The 26,261-nt window shown below is 38.9% G+C and overlaps 1 protein-coding gene across 1 annotated transcript; it reads left to right on the plus strand.

Annotated features, from left to right (window-relative positions):
* Positions 1-1,308: 1,308 nt before the first annotated feature.
* Positions 1,309-21,519, plus strand: unm_sa1261 (un-named sa1261). The gene is made up of 4 exons (XM_079622384.1): positions 1,309-1,513; positions 10,237-10,461; positions 16,576-16,778; positions 18,351-21,519. The coding sequence occupies exons 2-4, from the start codon at positions 10,290-10,292 to the stop codon at positions 19,200-19,202; spliced, it is 1,227 nt and encodes a 408-aa protein (XP_079478510.1). The 5' UTR covers positions 1,309-1,513; positions 10,237-10,289; the 3' UTR covers positions 19,203-21,519.
* The last annotated feature ends 4,742 nt before the right edge of the window (positions 21,520-26,261 follow it).

Here is a 26,261-nt window from a genome sequence, read left to right on the forward strand (position 1 = left end):
CTCCTTGAGTAGAAAGTAGTAGCGTCAGGGATTTTGGTTGGAAATGAAAGTCGGGTTGACGTCAGAACTCGACTCATGTTGGTTTCTGACGTCAACCGATTTTCAACCACAATACAACGTCTGTCCAACGTTGGAGATTAACGTCAATCTGACATTGGATTCTGACATCAACATGATTTTAATTTTCAACGTTGGGTTTGGTCTAAATGCGAATTTTGTCATTGTTTTGGAGCACACTAGCTTATAGATAACACGGCTAACATATTCATACTAAAAGCCAAAAAACTGGGAACAGCCATTTGGGTGTCTCAAAACCATTGTGGACGTTATTGAGTGACTTAGTCAATCCCACGACTGGAACTGTGAAATAAATGTGATACTGATATGAATAGGTTGGCAGAGATTCAGAGGCATAAGGTACTGTAAATTGGTTATTACATGCAACAATAATAAAACAATGCATTGACATTTACTTTTATACTTAAGTACTTTTAAAAATGAGTACTTCTGTACTTTTACTTAAGTATAAATCAGTCTTTACAACTTTTACTTGTAATGGAGTAATATTTGACCAGTAGTATCTGTACTTTTACTCAAGTAAGGAAGTTGTGTACTTTGTCCACCTCTGATGAATGGCCATGACACTTAATGATTACTCAATCACGAATTACTCAAATTACTGAAAGGATGAAAATAATCACTATATGGGCATTTCATTCTCAACGTTTCCAGCATAAGTAGACATAAATAAATATTATTCATGTATTTTTTCCATTAGCCTACATGTTCAATTCAATTCACATTTATTTGTAGCGCTTTTCATAATTCACATAATTTCAAAGCAGCTTTATAGAAAAATGCGCGAGTCCACATTACAATGAGTGATCTGTTATCAGAGGTCTAAGTTATATATTTCAGAAATGTAAATATTGCCTACAAAATCACAAAAGGTATTAATTTAATATGTAATAATGCAACAATTAGCTCATTGAAGTAATGTTTGGAAATCACCATATTTCTAGGGTTTTCATGACTGCTGGACCTGATGTTTTTATCTGTGCGAGCGACTGCAGTCTCTGAATCTTTAAGCGCCTCACGAGAAAAGAAATCTGTACGGAGACAGAATGCACCGACTCCAGTGATCCATCGCTCTCTTCTCTGATTGGTCGGGCTTGAGCAGCGCTGCCTCGGTTTGCTCTCTGATTGGTTGATTTCTCAATGGGCTAGTGCAGCGCTCGCTCAGCCTGTTCTCTGATTGGTCGATAACGCGGTGGGCTGGAACAGAGCTGTCACTACTGACATCCACCACCAACGGAGAGACAATAGGGCAACAGCAGTCGCTCTGTCGAATGTGTGTGTACAAGAATCAATAATATCAAGGCTTTAAGATATAAATAACAGAGAGGAGAGCTGAAAGATAACGTTACATGCATTGCTCCTGATGTTCTAGTTATAAACATTGACCACAACGGAATGACAGCGTGGGGTTTGCGCATCATTTGCTCCTTGAAAGGTAGGACACATTGTATTTAACATTCATATAATTGATCAAATATGCATATTGATGCTCAGTGTCATTCTCATTTGCCATTGTCATTTGACAGTATGAGCTGCTGTACTGTGTAGGTAGTAATACAGATGCCTTACTTCCATAAAACCTTACTTTACTTCGAATATGAGCAATATAATTATTATATGTATTATAATAACAACACATTATTGGTGCATGCAAACAGCCAGGCGCATCCATTCGTTGTTTTCTCATTATTGACATGAAGGTCTCAATGCTGCTGAGCCCTTTACTATGTAATCTGCATAGGAAGCAATCCTCTGAAGAACAATAGGCTGCAAAACACACATTGAGCTGCTGTTAGAAGGGTAAAAGTGAAGTGAAGGCATGCCATTCATATATAGGCTACTATATATATATATTAGTTACATGTTAAAGAGAGATGGTTATTCATTTACTTGTTATTTTTTGTTGTTGCATGCATGGATAGCCATGCTCACACTCGCACAAACCCAAAGGCGTAAAGTGTTCAGTGCATGAAACTGAATGTCCTGTTTATAACCGGTATTGTTCAGACATGATTTTGCTGGCCTGATGACAACCAATTTAGATGCAAGCTTCATGAGTAATATAGGGTTATTACAGGACAGATATAATGTGGGATATAGCATATACTTTTAGATTTGGCAGTTGAGATTTGACACTGACATTTTTACAGAACATTTACTCAGTATTTACATATTTGATATTTGTGTATATATATTTAAAAGAGGTTTTCGGAAGATGCCGATAAGCTGAAAATGGCCAATGCATGAGACTGTCACTAGATGTGAGTATTCAGACACACACATGTATGTGTCCTTTGTCTAGATAAAGCTTCATTATTTGAATTCCAAGATCTGATATCCAGTCAGTCAAGAGTAGTAGTAGTAGTAGTAGTAGATTTTATTGTCATTGTGCAGTAGTACCACACAACGAAATTTGCTTGTGCATCCTATAAAAACAATGCTCACATTCATATACACATTCACACAATAAATATAGTTAAAAATAACAGGGTATTAAATATATAATGTTTAAACTGTTGCGACATTATTTCATTCAAAGATGTTTGTGAAGAAACAATCCTGTAACTGCTTGAATTTAATGAAACCTGAAATTAATTCAAATATAATTGCAAAATTGTGGTCAAGCAAACCTTGGTCAGGCATCCTGCAATGTTTGAAATAAGTATATTTATCAGACCTAAGTTGAATCTAGGATTATATGACTAGCTAGAAAATACCTTTCATGCACAGAGCCACACTGACAATACCATTTGCAATCTTGTTTACTTCCATAATCTGCCATATTTCTGAATGAAACATATATTGAAAACACAAATAATAATATTTATTTAATGATAAAAAGTCTCAAACTTAGATTTTATCCGTTACATTAAGCAGGGGAGGGATTTGCGGATGAAAAAAGTGAAAGGCCGTTTGTGATGCCAGCTAAAACGAACGAAGCAAGTTATTCTTTTGATAAAAGATTAACCAGGACATACGTTTTTATGCACAGATGAAACGTGCACAATAAAGTTAATTTTGATTGCATTTTGACTCGTGCTCACTGTGAAAGCAGCACCAAGGACCAAGCCTCGAGCCCTTAGTGTCTCACTGATCTGACTCCAAGCGTGAATATATAATGCTTCATAGCACTGTGAGCATCGTGTGTGTGTGTGTGTGTGTGTGTGTGTGCGTGCGTGCGTGCGTGCGTGCGTGCGTGTGTGTGTGTGTGTGTGTGTGTGCGTGCGTGTGTGTGTGTGTGTGTGTGTGTGTGTGTGTGAGTGAACAGAACCAGCACTAACAGAGATTATAGGGTTTTCTACTATGGTCTCAAACACAGTTCCTGGAACTTAACTTTATCAGTTATCTTTTTGCACTGACTCTGGGGACGTTTACACGACAACGATGTACTAAAAGCGGAAAAGTTTTACCTTTGCATTTTTTTTCTTTGTACAGACGACAACATTGTCAAAACAATCCTGTTCACACAGATCCACGAAAATGACAAAAATCGCTGTATTGTTGTAGTGTGAACTCGTGAAGCATCTATAGACTGAACACATAATACGCATGCGCCTGACATCACCATTTTCACAAATTCACGTCGGAGGCGATAACGGTATTGTTTCCAAAAACATTCACTTCCCGTTTTCGAAATTATTCGTATTCAGGGCCCTAAAACGCTGTTGACGTGTAAATGAATGCCTAAAACGCTCCCTGAGTTGCAAAGCATTGGACTAGAAGCCAAACAACAAAATGAATATGAAATCGGATGTGCACAATACAACCTGGAAGATACAGTAGAAAGCAACTTTAGAAGCAACTCATTTAAAAGGGTTGTTCATCTAAAAAAAGCATGTACTGTCATGTACTCACCCTCATGCCGATCCAATTTTTTCAGACTTTCTTTCCTCTGTGGGACACAAAAGACAATATTTTTAAAAAATATATCTCTATTTTTTTCTGTCCATGTACAATAAAAGTCAATGGTGCCTGATGTTATCTGGACCCTAGCTATCTTCGAAATATCTTCTAGAAGAAAGAAATATAGGTTTGGAACGGCATGAGGATGAGTAAATGATAACACAAATTTCATTCTGAGCTGAACTATTCCTTTAAGGCTTTGGAAAAATCAATAGTTGCTCAATGGCATCCAGTGAATAAGGTGCGTATGTCTGAGTATTCTCTGTATTTTACAGATATTCATTTCCTCTGCGCTCCCGCTACACGTGCTTGGCGTTGTGATTAATGGTAGAGGGATTTGTGCTGCAAAACCATTCGACAGGCTTATATATCTAGCCTCCATACCCTGATTACTCCATAACTCCAATGGCAATTTCAATCTTGTTTTGAACCCTGTCTAGTTCAGTTTTCAGCGCAAGACAAATCTTCTTCATTACAAAGACTGATGGCAAGAGGTTTTCTGAAAGTACACAAGGTCCTAACACCATTTTCAGCTGCCACTGGTGGTTTATCTGTCTGCTACTCGATCACCATGGGAACAGAGTAAATAAAATGTATTGTCGACAAACAAAATCATTTTCTGACAATATCTGTACAGGTTTCTCATGTTATACTGTAAATTGGTAAGAAAGGATTTGTACTGCACAAGTACAAATACCAGGACTACCTGCACTGCACTTGTTGAAAAACAAGTGTGCTTTATTTTTTTACTTGTCTTCAAGTCTAGTATATTTAAAAAAAATAATGGTACTAGATATTAAATTACTGAAATAAAAGGCCACTTGAGTGTCTAAGTCAAAAAGATGTCAACCCCAAGGCTGTAGATATGGCTCCGGTTCCTCCTTCAATAAAAGTAATAGGATTTGTTCAGCCATTTTATGACCGCCGGGCAAAATCTCAAGACAGATCACTTCAAAAACTAGCAGCACATTTCTCCTCAACAAGCTGCATGATTTGAGCCGTCATTCATGTCCAAGTTATGCACTGAAGTTTAATAATGTTTAGGGATTGCTTGAGTCCTGAATCCCGAATATCATGTCTGAGTTATGCACTGAAGTTTAATAATTATGTTTAGCGGTTGTTTGACTCCTGAATCCCGAATATCATGTCCGAGTTATGCACTCAAGTTTAAAGGGCACCTATTATGGAATTTTGAAATTTACCTTTCATGTAGTGTGTAACATAGATCTAAGTGAACAAAAACATCCTGCAAAGTTTGAAATATGAAAGTGCACCGTATATAAAGTTATTGTCTTTCAAAAGTAAGAGTCGACTCGGAGTCATTTGTATGAATCGTTAGAAGACCGAAGCTTTTTCTCTGACTAGATGACGTCAACTTGTAAAGTTATTTGAATATGATACGCCCACTTATTGCGCTCCAAGGCCAGCAGGGAAATATCATGGCGACGAGACGCTGTGTTCTGAAGTGCGACTCAAAAGACAACTTTTTTCATCTGCCCAAGGAGGAGCATTTGAAGCCTAAGTGGCTACAATTCATATATACAACTATACCACAGAAGTATTAGTCCGAGCCTTGTGCTTTGTTCGCGCCATTTTGAAGACGATTGCTTTTTAAATGCAATCAAACTTGGATTCGCGAGCCGGCTGATATTGAAGGAAGGTTCAGTTCCAAGTGTATTTGCATCAGCTTCCTCCTCCGTATCACAACCTGTAAGTGTTATTAATAATTGTTGCTTTTATATTTTATGTAGCATGCTTAATAATTATTTTGTTTGTTGTGTAAGCACCGTTTAGCTTCTAGGTCTTCAATGGCAAGTGTATTGAGATATGTGAAGTGTTTGTCGTTGTTTTCGGAGTTGTCTAAAGAATAGAATAATACCTTGTAGTAACGTAACTGCATTTTTTTGTGTGTAAAAACGTTATGTTTATGCATCGGGCTAACGCAAACAAAGACTGATTGTGCTTTTACAATATGAACTCTGGGCTATGCTCGCTAACATAACATTAAATTATTTATCTTATTTTTCGTTTTTTACTACAAACTATAAAGCAGTGGACTATAATCATTATTATAACACAATTTAATTGATAAAAGCATCATTGTACTCCGTGTTAAAAATAAGTATTATCTCTGTAAACACTGCTGGGTCATCTGACCAATCAACGCAGATTAGCGTCGCGCAAAGGAGGGGTTTGGAAAAACGAGTCGTTGAACGATTCATTTGGGAGTCGGTGAGCAAATCAGGTAAAAATAAATGCATATTATACGACAACAAAAGTGTTTTTTGTCATTGCATGCATGTAAAACTGTTGTTGGGGACTCCCTAAACAACATTAGGAACATTTTAAATGTCATAATAGGTGCCCTTTAATAATTATGTTTAGCGGTTGCTTGACTCCTGAATCCCGAATATCATGTCCGAGTTATGCACTGAAGTTTAATAATTATGTTTAGGGGTTGTTTAAGTCCTGAATCCCGCATATCTTGTCCGAGTTATGCACTGAAGTTTAATAATTATGTTTAGGGGTTGTTTGAGTCCTGAATCCCGCATTTTTTGTCCGAGTTATGTTCTGAAGTTTAATAATTATGTTTAGGGGTTGTTTGAGTCCTGAATCCCGAATATCATGTCCGAGTTATGGACTGAAGTTTAATAATTATGTTTAAGGGTTGCTTGAGTCCTGAATCCCGAATATCATGTCTGAGTTATGCACTGAAGTTTAATAATTATGTTTAGGGATTGTTTGAGTCTTGAATCCCGAATTTCTTGTCCGAGTTATGCACTGAAGTTTTAATAATTAGGTTTAGGGGTTGTTTGAGTCTTGAATCCCGAATTTCATGTCACAAGTTATGTTCTGAAGTTAAATAATTATGTTTAGGAATTGTTTGACTCGAATATCAGTAATAGTGATGCTTGAAGGGAACCTTCTTTTGTTTTAGACACTTGGCAATGGCTACAGGTTGTAGTTGTAGTCTACTACTGCTATGCAAACTGTACAGTGCTCACCTCTAAAGGACTTAGATGGATATTTACAGTGAGTGTAGTGTTCGTAAGAGCCCGTATAGCATTGATTAAGCCGCTTGTAATGATGATTACCTTTAAATGGCTAAGCACAGGATTTTGGCAGCCACTTCATCTCTTGCAGTATTGCTTTTTCTGTCGAAGCTGGAGGAGGACAGCCAGAGAAGTAAACATTGAACACAAGATGAGGAACAGGTCAATAAAGCACCAGGCTCGGCACACTGGTAAAGATGAAGCGAGCTGTGCTACAACATGGCACATTTACTGGAGAGATGAGAAACTGTGTGGGCTGAGGATGTCTGTATGTCCACTGGAAAGACCCGCTTAGAAAAGGACATCCAGTTACTGCTCATTATACTGTTATTGTACACATTCTGTTCAGTCTATCTATCTATTTATCTATCTATCTATCTATCTATCTATCTATCTATCTATCTATCTATCTATCTATCTATCTATCTATCTGAGACATTCGTGTTACTTGAATTGTCTTGCAAACATATTTAAAATTCAACTGTGATGTGGTTGTCACTTTATTTCGCAAATCAATGATGCATGAACAGAACTGAATGTAGCAGTAGCACTCTTAATCAATTGTTTTCTGCTGCGGTGTGAATGTTGCCCACTAGATCAAGACTTTCTTATTACCTGACACAGTCCCCCTTTATCTTGTTATTTGTGAGTCTTTAATCCTTGAGATAGGAAGTAGAACGCCCTAGATTTGTGCATGGGGTTCAAAGTGTTTGATGAGTTGCCCCTCAAAAAAAACCCAGCTCCACACTTTCCCTCTCTCTCTCTCTCTCTCTCTCTCTCTCTCTCTCTCTCTCTCTCTCTCTCTCTCTCTCTCTCTCTCTCTCTCTCTCTCTCTCTCTCTCTCTCTCTCTCTCTCTCTCTCTCTCTCTCTATCTCCCTCTCTCTCTCTCTCTCTCTCTCTCTCTCTGACACACACACACACACACACACACTTTCATATTTCCACAGATGGTGTCAATGAACAGGAAGTGCTGTCATCCTGTCTTATTCAACACATTCTTCTCTATTAATGAGCACTGGCAGGACCGATGTGCCATCAGGACTGCAAATTCATTCAGAAATCTCTGTTATATTAGTGGAAATCCCATTGAGCATTCTTTAAGATGGCCATTATGAAATCTAATATCTCACGACATTCTAATTTTGTTTCACAACATTCACAATGCCTTTAAATTGTTTTCCCATATATGTTAAAACAACAGATGTTTAGAGAAATAAAAGCATGCCAAATCTCTATTTTGCAAGTTTGATTTGACTTTAATTTAACTTTAATTTAAAGTTTGACTTTAATTTACCATTACACATGTTAAATGTACTTGCTAACTCAAAATTATGCAATTAAATTATTACAAGCAACTAACCCTAAAAAAAACATAATCCTAACCCTATAGTAAGGTCATGTCGTTCATTAATAATGCTCAATACTTAATTGTACCTTAAAATCACCTTAAAATACAGTTTAACCAAATTTTCTATTATTAAATTATGTTACATATACCGGCATCATATTGACAATCTTAAAGGGATACTTCAGGATTTAGTATTAAGCTTTGTATCAGTAGAAAGCCTGTAGTATTTTCGAATTACCGTGCTTCCCTCCCTCATGTACCCCTGAGACGAGAGATTTATGTATTTTTTTGTCTGTAAAAAATCCTCCGATGACGCAAAAAACGTCATTTTGAGCCATCGAAGGCTTTTTTGGCCAGAGACTAAAAACTACCGCCAGTAAAAGGCGCTAGATCCGCATGTTTTCAACCCGCCCATAGAGGGATCTCACTCACAGAATGTACAAATAGAGTCAGCCATCTTATATTTGGAAGCTAAGCTAACAGGATCTTATTCTGTGGAGAAAGCTGAGCAGTAGGGGTGACCATCTTCTTTTTCCCGGACATGTCCGGCCGTCGAGATCGCCCAAAATGTCCGGGATTCGGCTTTTGCTTTCTGCAATTGCCACCTTTTTTTTTTGTTTACACGCACACCTTTTGTTTCAATCTAACTGAATTCATTCCGATTGGTGAATCTGAATGTAGTGTTTACATGAACGCTAAACAAGTGATGGGTTAATGTGCGTTTTAGCATTGCTAAGAAAATACCCGCTCCTCCGTGAGAGATACCGACCGGTGCGTCTCACATGTGCAGCTCATCAGTAATCACGCCACCGGCCTCGCGTCGTTCTCCCGCGGCCGTCAGTCTCGTCCCGCTCACCGCAGTAAACATGATGAATGGCGACTGTAGAACGCAAAAGCCGAATCCCGGACATTTTTGGCGATCTCGAAATCCCAGGCAGACTCGTCACGGAGACTTACTAGTAGCATAGCCCTGTTGTTTAATGCGCTCTTACCGGTAGGCGTGGCTTGGGAGTGGCATCGTAGGGCAGCGAAGCAAGTGCATTCTGGGAGTTGTTGTCTTTCATCCACATGAGCCAGAAGTAAAATTTCTGGCTTTTCTCAGTCTAGAAGGCTCCAAATTCAAAAATAATTTCACATTTCTACTACATAAATGACCCATTTTAAAAACACATTCATCTTTCCAGAGGTGAAGTATCCCTTTAAGTTTTTTAGAAAAGTAATAGCATGCAATAGCTTCAGCAAGATTCATGTTTTGTGTGTCATTCATGTTCACAAATGGTGTCAGACACAAATGCCCAGCCTCTTAGACTGTGTTTGTACTATTTGTTGTGCATTGTAACTACATACTTACTTTATGAATGATATTGTTCTTTTTGACCGAGCCGATATAGTGCGTGTTAGCTGAAACAATATAACATGGTGTTATGCAACAGGCCAGTTTGTCCTCTAACACCTTTCGGAGAGTCTTTCGTGGTGCGGAAATAAAAAGCCCTATGGGACCATGTGATTTTAGCATTACAAAAGGGATCGGTCCGGGTCTGTGCGCTCTGATCTTTTGTTCTGCTCAGTTCCTCTCATGCGTTCTCATTTGAGATACAGTCTGTGATGTCGTGCACATGAAAGGGCCTCCACAGCACAGAAAGAAGATCAGTGAACTGGAGGATGCATGAGGTTATATAAGGACTTGTTTGCGTTGCTAACAAATGCCCACAATCTCTGTAACTGTGATGTTCCTGATAAAGTGTGTGTCCAATGCAATCAGGTTCAGTTGCAATAGGTGTGGAAATAGTTATTTTAGGGTATTTAATCATGTATATCAACAATCTCTTTTTTTTTTCTTCTCCTGCCTTTAGACTTTTAAATCATCACCGTTGTCGTGGTAACTGGCCTCTCCGTCTCTGGAATAATGAGCTCCTCACCTCACATGTCCCGATCCTCTATTGACATCCTGGAAGAGCTGCAGCTCATCACTGCGGAGAACCTGGAGAAGCTGGACTTTAATAAATACTATGAGGTCATCAGGGAGCTTGGGAAGGGCACCTACGGCAAGGTGGACCTGGTCATTCACAAGATCAGAGGTAGGTTGACGGGGATGGACAGCATGGATGCTATAGACCAGGGCTTGGTAACTTTGTGAGGGTAGTACAGTATGTTCACCACTGGCTTTTCAACAACATACCAATTGTTGAGATGACACATCTTTCTAAAAACACATTATCTTCTAATCTACACTGTAAAACCTTGCTGTAAAAAAACGGCCAAATTCTGACAGTAACATACCATTTTCCATTAAAACAGTAATATACCGTAGAAAATAATGCATTAAGGGTAATATTTGTCGTTTTCGAGAAACTATCCTACAGGAATATACTGTGAATTAACAGCGCTCAAAGTCGACTCTCAGAGGCTGTGTTCAAAATCACACCCTATACCCTCATTCACTATTCCCTGCACTAGTTCACTAATATAGTCCACTTGACAGAGTGAATGAAAAGAAGTGAGTGAATTGAGACACTGATGAACACCTGATAAGCAGAATCACTGAAGGACAGAGAAACAAGAACAGAAAAAAGAGAAACACAAGAACTGACATTCTTTCATACATGTAAAGTTATTGTTGAGAATTAACAGAGGTTTAGATGTTGTTTTATTGAAAATAATAAAGTTTGTAGTCACCATTATGAGGATGAGTGTTTTTTCTACCATTCATTTACAGGACAATTTTAAAGACTATAAGTAATGAAAGTATATGAAAGCACATAATGACCAGGGTCTGCCAAGCACCATAAAAAGCAGTACACACAACTCGTATGCTACTGGGTCTTCTACACACTTTGCTCTCCATTTAATAGTAATTGATGTCTTGAGATATGAAAAGGATCTCATTTGTGTTTTTTCTTTCCTATGTGAATTTTTCCTATTCAAACTGACTGAGAATGTTTGTACACAAAAATGAAATCCACCTACAAGCACACATTTCTCTCCGTCCTATGAAATCATGCATTATTTATCAGTCATCTGTCATATTTTCAAGATCTTCTAGACCACGTACGCTTTCACACGCGAGCTTTTGGAATGGACACAAGCCCATCTGACTGGGAAGTTTAGTTCGTTTGACTACTGAATAAATGGTCTTGTGTACAGTTCACCAGACAAATACAAGTGCCGTTTCCTATGTAACATTTTTTGGCAGCTCACATCTCCGTCTGAGTTGCTATGTTTTTTTTTTTTGCTACAGTTGTAAACTAAAAGCCTTTCGATTACAGTATGTCCGTGCTGTTCTTTGTGAAAAAGGTGATGGTGAAGTTATAGTCTTTAGTTATAAGTTATAGTTATAGTCCTTGTTGGAACACCAGCAACCAAATCTGGGAACCAACTACCAAAACATACGGTATGATGGTGACCATCATGAAGGCATAGCTTAAAAAAACAAGCACCTCCTCCCAGATACAGTTTCAGGTCCTTTCAGGATATCATCCACATGTTCTGATCAAGACGTCACGTTTACCTTTCTTTTCTTTTTTTTGAAGCGTATTGATGGTCTCCAGCCTATAAAGTGCCCCCTGTTTGGCTTGTGCATTCTCCAGATTTCAAAGAGATGCAAAACACACCATCTATCAGCATCCAAAATCCCCATCAGTCTCACCTCATTTATTATTTACATGCCGTATGGGCCATACTTAGAGGATTGATGCTGTAATGCATTGTGGGGGCAGTTCCAGGAATCCACTATCCCGCTGGCCTCAGCAGAACTCGTCTCGTGAGCTGTCATAAAATTTACATCTCAGGATATCTGCTCTAAAATCTGACAGATATTGCATCTATATCATGGGACATCCTTCACGGGAAGTGTGTGTTTACCAACCGGAATATCACTAGAGGAGTGAGCTGAATTTGTATTTGCTATTTTTGTAGTTTGCTTTAAAGGCTTTTTCTTGACAGTTTCATGTTATTTGTGAGAATTCTCAGACCGTAATTAAATGTTTTGTATTCCAGAATTGCTTTACGCATATGTATATATATATATATATATATATATATATATATATATATTAGGGCTGGGGGAATTCACGCGTTAATCTTTGCGATTAATTTGAGATGTTTAACTCATTTAAAAAAATAACGAAATTGACGCAGCACTTTTTTTGCCTCGTTTTAATGACTTCCTGTTGCGGCTGCTATTGTGAGTGTGCCGAACCAAGTCATGATGGAGAAGGACAAGGATGGAGTTTTAAGAGGAATGTTTGCATTTAAAAAGTTGCCTGATGGTGCGTTTGACAAAAAAAGATGCTGTGTACGATTAGCAAAGCTGAATTCAAATACCATATAAGCTGGATGCACTGAATTTTCTCCGAAAGAGAAAAAAGGCAAATAATATATGCCGAACATATGCCGCCCCGCCCCTCTGTGTTCGGCGCTCTCCGTTCCGTGTGTGTGTGTGTGTGTGTGTGTGTGTGTGTGTGTGTGTGTGTGTGTGTGTGTGTGTGTGTGTGTGTGTGTGTGTGTCGGTCCAATCATGTACCGAATCCGATCACACACTGGAAAAGCAAAGTCCGCTCAAATAACATGAAGTTTCTCGGTAGTAGACTTCTGTTTGCAATAGCCCTACTGAGCTAATATAGTCATGCTGGACAACAATGGTAAAATTATCTGCACTGATCACATGGTCTGGTAAAAATAGCTTTGTAGGACTATACTTTATTTTGATAATTAGTAAAAAAAAACTGTTAAATCTGAGTATGTTGCATAGAACTGAATAAAGAATAATATATTGATATATTGATGTTTAATATTATTTTGAATATAGGACTATTTTCTGTTCCTTTTTTTTCTGTGTTTAATTTAATTAGGTGATTCTACGTTTAAATATTGGTGATTACAAGCTTGGGGAAAAATGCGATTAATTGCAATTAATTACAGCAAATTGTGCAACTAATTAGTTAATTTTTTGAATAGATTCCCAGCAGCCCTAATATATATATATATATATATATATATATATATATATATATATATATATATATATATATATATATATATATACTATTATGCTATATGCATTTAAAATGTATAGTTTGTCTCTTCCATTAAAATGAATTCAAATATTGATTTAAGTCTACTGCTCAGGGTTGTGTATTGTACTGTACCTCTTTAAGTTCTCTCTTTAATACTGCGTTCCATCCAATACTCCTACAGGTTGTACATAACATCTCTGACTTCTGACCACTAAAATGTTCTATTGCCCGAAGGTTGTAGAGTGCTATCGTTTCAGTTTGTGAACACAACAGACGTCTCCAAGCAACTAAAACGCAGAGGATAAACGATGCTGTGCAATGCTAACATTTGTTCTGCAGGTGTACGATTATCAGCAGAGAGGATCATGTGTTTCATACTGTGTTTAACACATCTACGGCTTAATTATCTTGTAATGTAGGAACTCACTGATGCATTTCATTGGCTTAAAAGTGAATGTTTATCCTTAACTGATGCCATACACCTGCATCTCTGGGCGAAATCAGAATTGTGGATTTTTGCACAATTTCCCAAGTTGAAAGTCTGACTTCAAGTGGTGTTCAATTACACTTTTCCAAGTAGGAAGTTCAGACATTCAGAATGTAATGCAGCAGAATATCACCTGCAACCAACTAGCATGGCTAACATCATGGATTTCCAGGCTCTGATTATTTAAAAAGTATTTATTTCTATTTAAAAAAAGGACAAGCCCTTAGGTGTATATATAGGAAATATGTCAACAAAGAGTTTGTCAAACCATTCAAGTCTTTACAAATATTTATTTGCACAGAGGACTACACTGTAGTATCTCAGTACATCAGAAAGATGTCAACAACAACGTCAACAACAAATTGTAATCCGACAATTCCCAATTAGGTTCCACCTAATGCAGTCCCAGATCAGGAGCTTTCGCAAATAAAGGAACTACGGTAGCCACCAGGACGGTTTCCCCGAGAACTAAATTCCCCCTAGGGCCATTTTCCTGTAGGAATGCTAGTAGGAGCCGCCAGTAGGAACTCTGAAGTGAATGGAGGACGGCGTGATTGGAGCTGTGTTTTGTTGTGTGTCGTGGGATTCGTGATGGAATGTAGACGTATAAGTTATGCGATGGAGAGGGCTAAAAGACGACAACTTGCAGTGCTAAACAACACAACACCGCAGACAAAGGTGACAGGTAACTGCCGTTAACATTAGCCTTCTGTATGTTTGTGTGTTTAATATAAAACACTTTACACTTTAAATTTTGCACGGTTTTTAAAAATGGTGGGTGCTGTTTCGTCAAGCATGTGTTCCAATCAGCGTACACTTACTTCATTGGTAGTTTCTATTGTGTTGGTTTAGACCCCACTCTGAAGTAGGAGCTAATTTAGCTCCTTCAAAAGGCGTTGCTAGAACTAAATTTGTTCCCAGTCCCTGCGGTGCAAACAGGCCAAAAACAAAGTTCAAGGAACTATGAACAGGTTCTTCGGGTGCAAAAGCCCCTATTGTCTATCATCTGCCTGAGCAGGTGCAACTGTCGGCTGTGCTTATAATGAAGGTCCTTTGTTAAGGCCTTTATCTTGTACACACTGGCAGCTTCTGCTATCTGTTGTGTTATGTAATAACAAAGTTGGGGGCGGGGGTTCCTCTAGCCATTTGACCTTCCTTTTATGTATTTCAAAGCAAAATCTGTCTTTTTTTGTTCAAGACATTGACGAGACTGTGACTGACAAACAGTTGGTCCCATTTAGTGAGTAAATATGCTTCAACAATTGAACAGCAGAAAACGATACTTGTTCAAAATATGGCACAAGTGTCTGTGAACACTGGGGAAATTGGTGGAAATGTGTAGATTTTGAAATCAGAACTGCAAAATCTAAAATTAATAATATTGATTATTTCACAGACAGAAAACCAAGTGGGATACACAGATCTGCATGTGGACATCTAAGGACGTTTTCAGACCTGTAGATCGCTTGCTTTGTTCCTAAATGGGGATTGAAATTGTTACAATGTTGCTATTCTTTTCTTGGTTTGGTTCGCTTACGCAAGGCAGCATTTCTAAATGGACCAAAATACAAGTCACGTGTGAGTAAACCGTCCTCTCATTGGTTAAAGCGCACCAGTTTATATTCCCGCCTCCGGGAGTCTGCTCATAGCGGTCATACGTCAGGATTGAATCAGATGATTGAACCACATCTCTTAGAGACGCTTGCTAAACACCTTGGACAGTTGTTCTGAAATATGTTCTGATCAAATTTCAATTAGGCATTTCACTTCGTCTTTGCTCGAATTTGGGGGATTTTGGACGAATGTAAGGGTCTTGGTCAGACAGGTGGCCAGTTCAGCACTCGGACCCATCCCCCCTATTGTGACACAGCCTAGTTCGTTGGTCCATTGGGTTGGATTGCTTTCTCGCCACAAGTGAGCCGTCGAGAGTTTGTTTTCAAGCGGCCCAGACCGCCTCTTTCAGGCAATCTTGGACCGATTGTTTTGGTGCGGATCCAAGGGTGATTGTTGTGTTAATATATGCCTAAACGAACTGAACTAAGGTAGGAAACACACCAGGTTCCAAAACAATCCCTCCACACGTGTCAGGTGTGAAAGTTCTTCCTCAGATGGTACATTTTAAACTTTATTTTGTTTATCGGTGGGATAGAAACCAGTACAGATGTCGTCCAATCTGATTCGAGCCTGCCGTGGATTGGTGATAGTCCACCCTCTTCATTCTACTAGTGAAAGTCATTTGATGCATAGATGCAATGAACAAGTTTTTACCGCAAGGAAAATCTACTGGTTCCCCTACATAAAACAGTGTGATTACTGCAGTTGAACAATGCAATTAATCAAGCGTGTGTAGCTTGAACTGTTTGCATTCTTACTGTCATGGCTTCAATGAGCAGAAAAAGTTAGAGCAGAATTAACCAACAGAAAATAGATTCATGTTAGTGGTTCTTGCTTCTGGTATTCTTTTCAAATCCTTTCAAACTTGCTTTAGAATTTATAGTCAAAGAAACCTGTTACCTTGGAAAGTTATTTCCCATATTAATACATGACTTGACATTGTCTCTGCATGACATTTAAAAAGAGCACATTCAGATATTGCAAGTAGGCCATTAGCTTTGTGTCAGCGGCGGAATAATCAGCAATGCTTTAAAAGCTAAGCAATGCTAACCTCTACCTCTGTTCCTTCCCTCCAGGCACGAAAATGGCCCTGAAATTCTTGCGAAAGAAAACCACTAAGCTGAAGAGTTTCCTTCGCGAGTACAGCATCTCTCTTTACCTGTCACCCTGTCCTTTCATCATCAACATGTTTGGCATCGCCTTCGAGACTGATGAATACTACATCTTCGCTCAAGAGTATGCGCTGGCAGGCGATCTCTTTGACATCATTCCTCCGCAGGTGAGACAACGAGAACTTCTTTACCTCGCTTGAATCTCTTCTAATAGACATATTCATACTGTGTGCTTAAAAAGTCCTAAATGGAAGCATTAAAATTATTTGATTCTGTGAATATATTTTTAATTTCTTATTGAACAGTATGCTAAAATGAAAACTATTTTCTACTAATAAACTTTTATCATTATCATACTGTTTTGTACCATTATCATAAACATTTGAGTCCTATAAAGCAATGTACATCTCATTATTAAGATGCTATTGTTGTTTTGGGCGATTGCCAGGATGTTGCTAGGTAGTTGCTACAGTTTTAGACTGATTGTTAGTGCATTACTAGGGTGTTCTGGGTGGTTGCTTACTAGCATTAAGGCAAAAGAGCTCATCCTCAAGTCTGTGATATTCTTGTCAGTAGATATGACTCAGGTGCCTCCTTTAATGCAAATCTATGGGATTTCCCCCCTTCCTATGTGTGATGATTTGAGTCTCATTCATGTCTGGGCGACTTACATGGTGTATTTTAATAATTAGGGTTAGGGTTTTGTTTGATTTGTATGATTACTATTTTGCATCTCTGTATCTACCCCTTTTTTACTTTGTTCAGTGGTAACATCCTAGCGAAATTGGCACTAGATTAAGTGACTTTTAAGACACATTTAGCAACTTTTTTTTTTTAAAGTGCAGAGTGGCAAACCTCTATTCAGTTTCCCAGACTTGTACTGTCCCATAAGCATGGGGTCATGCTATCCCACTGCAGAGAATAGCTAAAGATGAGCAGCACATTCAGTTGAGGCTGTGCGCAGTCAAAGAAAAAATAAGAAAGGCAAACAATCCTTTTAATATAAATATAAATCATGTAAATAGAGCAGCAGCTTGGAAGTAACTCACATAATCTTAATGGGCTTTGTTTCAGTCATTATTTCATATTCCCATTCCATTGCCTGACAATATAAACAGAGAAATATGTAAATGAGAACAGATTTATAGGGGATTAGGCTGTATTAAAATAAAGTATGTGAGCACAGAGAGTAGGAGAGAAACAAAGAAATGTAAAGGACTGACACTAGACAGATATGATGTAATGATATCACTAATATGTAAATGAGCGTGTGACATCATCATCATCTAGACAAGTCAAGTCACCTTTTTTATATAGCGCTTTTTACAATACAGATAGTTTCAAAGCAGCTTTATAGAGATAACAGGAAAATAATGCAACAAAGTTTGTTTCTAGAAGAAAATAGCGTCCAGCTTAAGTAAGTTCAATGATGGTTTATTTTTGTTGTAAAAAAGTTATTAATTTAGTTAATTTATATATGAACTATACATTTATATAATTTATATATGTAGCCGCTCTCTAGCGAGATTTAGCAAATTTCTGAGCAGTCTTCAGCTACTTCCCATTGAATGTAGTTGGCAACAGTGCCTTTGTTGGCAGCTAATTGAGGACTTTGTGTTCCCTGCACACTTGTTGCTGCATTATAAAAAGTCTTCAGATTTGTCAGTCTTTGAGAATCATGATAATATCCATTATGTAACCACATGGCATCTAATTCTGTACTCTCTCCTTGTGCGTAGGTGGGACTGCCGGAGAACGTTGCCAAGCGGTGTGTGCACCAGGTGGCGATTGCTCTGGATTACCTGCACTGCAAGAAGCTGGTGCATCGTGACATAAAGCCAGAGAACGTCCTCATCTTTGACAAGGATTGCCGGAAGGTGAAACTCTCAGACTTTGGCATGACGAGGCGCGCCGGGTCTCCGGTGAAGCGGGTGAGCGGGACCATCCCGTACACTGCGCCAGAACTGTGCGACCCCGGTCGGCAGGAGGGCCTGTGCGTGGACTACAGCACCGACGTGTGGGCCTTCGGCGTGCTTCTGTTCTGCATGCTCACCGGGAACTTCCCGTGGGAGAAAGCGCTGCCGTCCGACGCCTTCTACGAGGAGTTTGTGCGCTGGCAGCAGCGGCGGAGGCGGACCAGCGCGGTGCCTTCACAGTGGCGCCGTTTCACTGACGATGCGCTCCGCATGTTTCGCTGTCTGCTGTCCATCGAGCAGGACCACCGATGCTCCGTCAAAGAGGTCTTCAGCTACTTCAACCACTGCTGGATGCTCGACACGGAGAACGGGAACACGACACACGCCTCGGGCGGGAACTGCAACGGTGGCGCGGTGATGAATAACCGTCAGGCTGAGCTTAGCTCTTCTTCCTCTGAGGAAGACGAGTTGGTGGACCGATTGAAGCAACAGAGCTTGTCGCCTGTGTGTGGCGTAGCTAAAGGGATCGTGATGGAGCCGGTGATGGCGCACTTCTCCTCTACATCCACCAACAGCTCGGCTTCCTCCAATGGCGGCTATGAGCGCGTCTCCCGTGACAGCAACGGCAACAGTGGTCGAATCCTGGTCACGACGCCAATTGAAATATGCGTGTAGAGAGGTCACTTGAATTAACCTACCTTGCACATATACTTGGGATCACTAGATGACAATAAGGACTCAAGTCCTTGCGAAGCATCATTAGGAAAAGTGCGTACAAGTGCTCCAGGAGCATCCCAAGCAGAGTTGACAACGTGAAACTGTTCCCGATGAAGAGTATCTCTGAGGAAACGTGTAAGACAATCGACTAAGCCTGCTGATTGTGCATCAACCATGTTTTCCACGTATAATTAGACCAAACCGACATTGAAAACTTTGGAAAAAACTCTTCTATGAAAATATAAAGCAAACTCTTCTATGAAAATACGGAGCAATATGTTGAATTTTTTTGGTGAAAAAAAAAAAAGATTGTAATCAGAAAGATTTTAATAACTTTGGAAAAAACAGATACAACATTTCACGTGGAGACTTAACATGGTTTCAGAAGCACAGTATAGGAGCTGTGTTGGTATTGTTTTGTGCTTGTGTATCCCTGTGGTCGGGTCAGTGGATATTACTTATTGATTACTTTATACGTGTGTTGTATTATTCATTTAGGTCTTGACCTTTTTGTTATTTATTTAATACTGTAGCATTACAGTGTTTAATTATAATATTTTGGAGAAACCGCACTGTCAAATCTCAGTTTTCTCACTATTAATCTGAAACTAGCACAAAAAAGAATCACTTCATTGCAGAAGACTGTTAGGGAGGTTTGAATGGTAGATGCAAAACTCTCTTCAGAGTAACGTATATAGATGCAATCCATGTAATTCCTCTCTATCTAGGCATGCAGTACTTGGCCCTGCGTCACCTAATATGAAATAGTTGTACAAATCTTGCATTCAGAAACAGCGCTGTGGGTGTCCCGCTAAATACAAGAGCGATTTAGACATGACGGCTCCCAGAAGCACAGTTTAAAAACCCTTCAGCCTTTGTGTGTTGACATACAGCTCATACCGTAAGAACAGTACAATACCACATTACATGCATTTCCTTCCTTTGCGTTCTCTCTGAGCATCATGGATGGAGGCCCTGCTATCAGGGGATGATGTTCTCCTTCATAGATGTCTTGTTGACATACGTGTGCTTTGCTTACCGAGTGAAGGATTTCTCAGGTATACCATTCACTGTGTAATATTCAAAAGTCAACATGAAATCAAAATTTAATACACATTTCTGGTCATACTGTGCACGACTGGTCTTACCGACTTTGCACATTATTCTCTATTCTCACACTATTCCTCTAAAAATGTTTTATTTTTTGATTACATTACAAAATCCCTCTTACTTTCAATCCCTCTCTCCCCTCCAAAACACCTGACTTCATTCTGGTAGAGTATATAAGAGCCACTTTTCACAATCAAAGTCATTCAGTTGACGCCCTATATTTTTTTTTCATTAATCATCCTGTTTTACATTCAAATGTTAATAGTAAAAAATATTGATAAAATGTGTTTTAAACCCACCTTCATGTTGTCTTTAACATCCAGTGTGTTAATGTATGTGTAGGAAGGATGTGTTAAATGAAGATGTCATATTTATGTTTCATAACTAATGGGTTATTGATGTCTAAAACATCTGCTGCTTTGTGCCAGGGAATGAAGGTCCAATTGAATTTCTATATAAGATCCTTTTATTTGAGCCATTAGTTACATATAAAAAAATGTTACTAGCTGCTAACCCTGGTATGCTTTGCATTTAGACTCATTAAAATGCCAATAAAGTGTAATGTACTACCCTGTTCCACACAAGTCTCTCTCGCGCAATTTAAAACGTTTTTCTTTCTTTATTATTTATACTTTTTTATTTGTTCGATTTTGTATTCTTGTTTGAGGAAAGGTAGCAAAAGGTGATGTGCTGGAACTGTTTTGATCTTGTGTTGTTAAAATGAAAATAAAAGTGTTGACGACAATGTTTGAAAGGGCATTTTGCATGGATATAACAGAAAACAGAAAAGTTGGTATCTGTGCTACTTTTTAGAATTGTGACAAATATTGTGTAGTAATACGTTCAATTAGCACAAGTTTGCATAACTTGATAAAAGTTTCAGTGGAGTCGAAAATGACAATGTGCAAATAATAAAATAAATGTTTTTGTATACTTCATGTGCAGAACAACAGCAGGCCAACAGGACATTGATTTGCTCTCATAGACAATAAATCATGAAGAAACTCAATGTTACACTGAGAGACATTTTAACCCTTCGAAATGTATGAAGAATACAAGACCATTATGAAAATCTTTCATTGAAAGGACAAAGCAAACCCAGAAATATTTGCATGAATCAACATTGCTCTGGAGAAACATTGTAGAAATAAACACTGAAATACTGAATGCTGTGGCTTTTGTGTTTTTTTCTGAAGCATTATAGAGGCTGGTTTTCATATATGGATCATTCTGTGCTCCGGTTTTGATTTTTGAAGTACTTTTTTCATCTCCCACCATATTATTCTGACTGCTGATCTTCTTGTTCCTATCTGAGAGTATTTTCTACTGAAATATGTCTATTGAAAAACAGATTCTATTTCAGTTCAATATAAATCACATTCAATCAAGCATGATTTGAACTCATGACAAATGCAATTGCTGATATCTGTAGACTAGGGCTGCACAATATATCGAATTTATCGAAATATCACAAATGTATATATCAAAACAGCTTGCAATAAATGGGGTCATGAACAAAAGACAGTTTTTTTAGCTTTAATAAGTATCAGGATATATTTAGTACATACAGTGAAAACTAAGCAATGTTTTATTTTTATGATTCAGTATATTTAATTAAATAAACCTAATGTAGGATAACCTGAAACCCTGTGGTTTACACTTGCATTTACATTTACATTTATGTATTTGGCAGACGCTTTTATCCAAAGCGACTTACATTGCATCATCCTATACATTTATACATAGGTATGTGCAATCCCCTGGGATCGAACCCACAACCTTGCGTTGTTAACGCAATGCTCTTACCACTGAGCTACAGGAAAGCCTTAACACTATTTTACACTGATGTTAAAATAACACTTCTTATGCTACAGTAAAACGCTGATGTTCACTTTTAGGAGTTATAAGGATGTTTTCTTGTCATAAAAAGAATGTGAAACACATGTACACTAAAAAATGCTGGGTTGTTTCAACCCAATTTTGGGTAAAATATGGACAAACCCAGCCGTTGGGTTAAAAATGTAATGTAAAAATTTAACCCAACGGCTGGGTTTGTCCATATTTTACCCAAAATTGGGTTGAAACAACCCAGCATTTTTTAGAGTGTAGGTTATATTGTTTTAAATATATTGTAAAGATAATTTAAGTTTATTTTACACACTTTAAGCATTATCGTATCGCATATCGAATATCGCATTATTTAAGGAGTTATCGCATATCGCATTTTTCTTCAATATCGCACAGCCCTACTGTAGACCAATGCGTTGTACATCTACCCGAAAAATAAAAAGACATGACAAATGAAGTAGAATATCCAGGATTGGTGCAAACTAAACTGAAACTATCCCCCTAAACCGGCTTCATGACACAGGGCCCCTGTTCCTAGTTTTGTGGATTCAGTTTTTTGTGGTCCGTTCACATCAAAGTATGGTTGGGTTTCCTGTAATTGTTTTTCCAATCATTGTCCCGGCTTTGTTGTGTTGTTTTGCTTTAATAACTGCACCGCTTGGAAAAGATCCTCTCCTCGCCTTGCTACAACCTCGCCCTGAAACATGGAGCAAAACTAGAAGTCCTAGTTGAGAAAACATCGTGATAAATAGGCACATTTGCATGGGAAACAGAGTTAAAAGAGCGTATGACTGATGATAAATGGATGGATGGGGAAAGGAGGGATGTGGGGAAAAGATTTTACTTAATAGACCACAGGCCACAATCATACAACCTGTATAACAAAATAATACAAAATTACATAAAATAATACAAAATGAATATGGGTCATACAACGACACTAAATACAGGTGTAAACGGGTCTAAAACATTTTGAGTTTGTCCACTTTCCACCACCAGATCAGAATCAGAAAGAGCTTTATTGCCAAGTGTGCTTGCACAGACAAGGATTTTTTTATTGGTACTGAAGCTTCCAGTCCACACATACAAATACAACAAGAACATAGTAATACAAATACAAATTCTAAGAATAAATTATAAAAATTAAAAATAGTATAAAAGTAGGGTAACAGTTGGGTTTAGTCCAAATAAACATTTACAGATTATGAACATATATATATTTACAGTATTTTGAGTAGTATGAATAAATATAAATATTGCCTGAGTTAGAGAATATTGCACTAGACAGTGTGAGTATTGCACTTACAGGCATATGCCTTGGTAGGTATGTTAAGTGTTCAGAAGCCTGGATGTTCTTGTGGCCAGTGATCTGTGTCGCCGTCCTGACGGTAACAGTTCAGACAGGTGGTGTCCAGGGTGAGTGGAGTCTGTGATGATTTTACCTGCTGGAGGAGTACAGGTCCTGGAGGGTTGGCAGGGGGGCACCAGAAATCCTCTCTGCAGTCCGGACTGTCCGTTGTAGTCTGTTGATGTCTGATTTGGTAGCTGAACCAAACTAGACAGTGATGGAAGTGCTTAAAGGGGTCATGACATGGTTTATTTTATTTTATTATTATGTTCGCTTAGGTGCAATTATAGTATTACTATAGTTTTTTTTTACAAAAAACTTTTAAAATGTAGTGATGTATGACCTTTTCCCACCCTGTTTCTCATCCTCTGATTCACACAGTCTGTTTTGGGGGTGTTTCCCCTTTAAGAGTTCAGTGTTAACGCCCACTGTTATGATTGGCTAACGTCAGTGCCTAGGCATCAATTATTAACGCCCCCAGCCAGAACATTTGGGGATTCTCTTATACAAATGTGTTTATATTAGCCAGTGATAAAAAGTAAGTTTGCGTCGTCGTTGTTGAGCCGAGAATAGTCGGCACGGACTTATCTTTGAGCAACAGTTTTCTAGCAAAGCCAGCATGTAAAATGTAACGTTATAGAACAAACGCTTAAATTAACACTGCCGTGACTGGGACATCCGCAAAAAATAAAGTGCATCCATTTTTCCCTGACGACTGGATCTTTCGGCAGCGTATCCAAAGATGTTGTTTGTCCACAGCCAGGAACAGCACATCTGCGTGGCATCTTAATTTCCCTGTACACAGATCCACTCGCTGTCCGTCGACTGAACGCTTGTGAGGCACGCGGCGCGCGGGCGCGACAATGATACGAAATGAGCGTAGTTGTCTTGCGCTGGAGGGGGTCATATGCAAACGCTGGTACGTCACTTCGTACCGTGACGTCACTTCTTACCATGGATCCAGAGCGAGCTGTATTTAGAGCTTGATTAAATAAATGATTCGTTTATAATGGGGAGGACGTCTTAAGCTATGAAACTTGCAGGACGTTTTAATGGTACAAAGACTTCTTATATACCAAAAGATCAAGGCAAATTTGGTTTCTCATGTCATGACCCCTTTAAAACAGACTCAATGACGGCTGAGTAGAACTGGATCAGCAGCTCCGGTGGCAGGTTGAACTTCCTCAAGGCAAGTTCACACTACAGGATTTTAAACCGTCGGGCTGAACTGTGCAGTTCACACTACATGACTTGCTCTCTGTGAAATCAGGAGTGTTCAAGTTGTTGAGCTGTTCACACCACACGACACAACGTGATTGATCCGCAACAGGAGGTAACGCACTACACGAGTTGACAACAACTCTGTCACCCAACGATTATATCTTGTCTACAAACCACGTTTTGTCACGAAAAATCACGTGATAAAACTAACCGGAAATGACGCAATACAGCACGCGCGCCACTAGCCAGCGAAGAAGAACACAAGTACACAACACGCGAGTCTTTGTTTGAATATGGACGTCAGACAGAAATTAGTGCTGCAAACTGTTTGCGCGATGATTTGCTCTGAAAAAAAAAAACTGCGTATTCCCGGTGACCTCAACCCATGCCTTGCTCTGATTGGCTGTAGCTCATGACATCACATGTGGTTGAGTCGTGCGACAGCTCCAGATATCTAGCATGCTAGATATTTTTCTGGGCTCGGTGACGCGTCTGCGAGGCGTCTGCGAGCGTCTTTGATGCGTTGTTGGCTCTTTCATACTAACAGATTGGCGAGCGTTCATCGGCCGCTAATCCCCCGCGATTTGCACGCGATAACACCCCGACCTGTCAGCGAGCTCAATGATTTGCAAATCGGGCTTAAAATCCTGTAGTGTGAACTAGGCATCAGCTGGCGAAGGAAGTACAGTCTCTACTGGGACTTTTTCACAATGGAGTCAATGTGATTGTCCCACTTCAGGTCCTGAAGGTTTCTCCTGAAGTCCACGATCAGTCCACGGCAGCCAGCGTTTTGAGACAGATGACAGTGGAAAACACTTTCGACCGGATTGCTTTCATAGTGTAAACGCTCATGTGGTCGAATGTGTTCAAACAGCCACAAAAGACCGTCTTCTGTCCGTCTAATGTGTAACATTATGAGAAAAGCTCTGAGAAAAACGGGGTTTAAACTTTGTCGGCTGGAGACCCAAGTTTTGTTTGAAGATGAAAAAAAACGTACCAAGCACAATTTCTTTCCGTCATCTCCGGTCGTGTTCGTATGTAAATTGCGTGAGCTTATTTCATCCATTAGATGAAAAGATCTGAAAAACACTTACATTTACCCGCCCATAAACCCTCCTCTTGAAGAAATCAGGACAGAAGTGGTTTGAAAGTGGACAAAAGAGACGGATTAAAACACCAGGTGTGAACGGGAATGTCTCCCTCATCTACTTGGTGTTAAGAAGAGTTTTAGTCGAAGGGCCACACATATATGAAGCTTGTGTTCTGACATCATCATATAGTACTGTGCAAGGAACCGTGCAAAAATAAGTCTTTATTAATCAATAATATGCACCTGTAATCATAATTTTGTATGATAATTATTAAAACTGCTTGCTGTTTTACTGCCTCTACTGTTCATTTCAGCTGGAATTTTTTTTTTTTTTTTTTTTTGCAAAAATGTAGGTTGAGGTAATTTCATCCATCCATCCATCCATCCAAACCAATTTATA

The sequence above is a fragment of the Phoxinus phoxinus genome (genome assembly GCF_949152265.1).
Source record: "Phoxinus phoxinus genome assembly, chromosome: 1".
Classification (NCBI taxonomy): domain Eukaryota; kingdom Metazoa; phylum Chordata; class Actinopteri; order Cypriniformes; family Leuciscidae; genus Phoxinus; species Phoxinus phoxinus.

What these genes read in the sequence shown, in the direction of transcription:
- unm_sa1261 (XM_079622384.1), top strand. Translation starts at nt 10,290, where the DNA reads ATGAGCTCCTCACCTCACATGTCCCGATCCTCTATTGACATCCTGGAA. An exon ending in GGTCATTCACAAGATCAGAG is followed by an intron (nt 10,462 to 16,575) that starts GTAGGTTGACGG and finishes CCTTCCCTCCAG; the next exon opens with GCACGAAAATGGCCCTGAAA. An exon ending in TTGACATCATTCCTCCGCAG is followed by an intron (nt 16,779 to 18,350) that starts GTGAGACAACGA and finishes CCTTGTGCGTAG; the next exon opens with GTGGGACTGCCGGAGAACGT.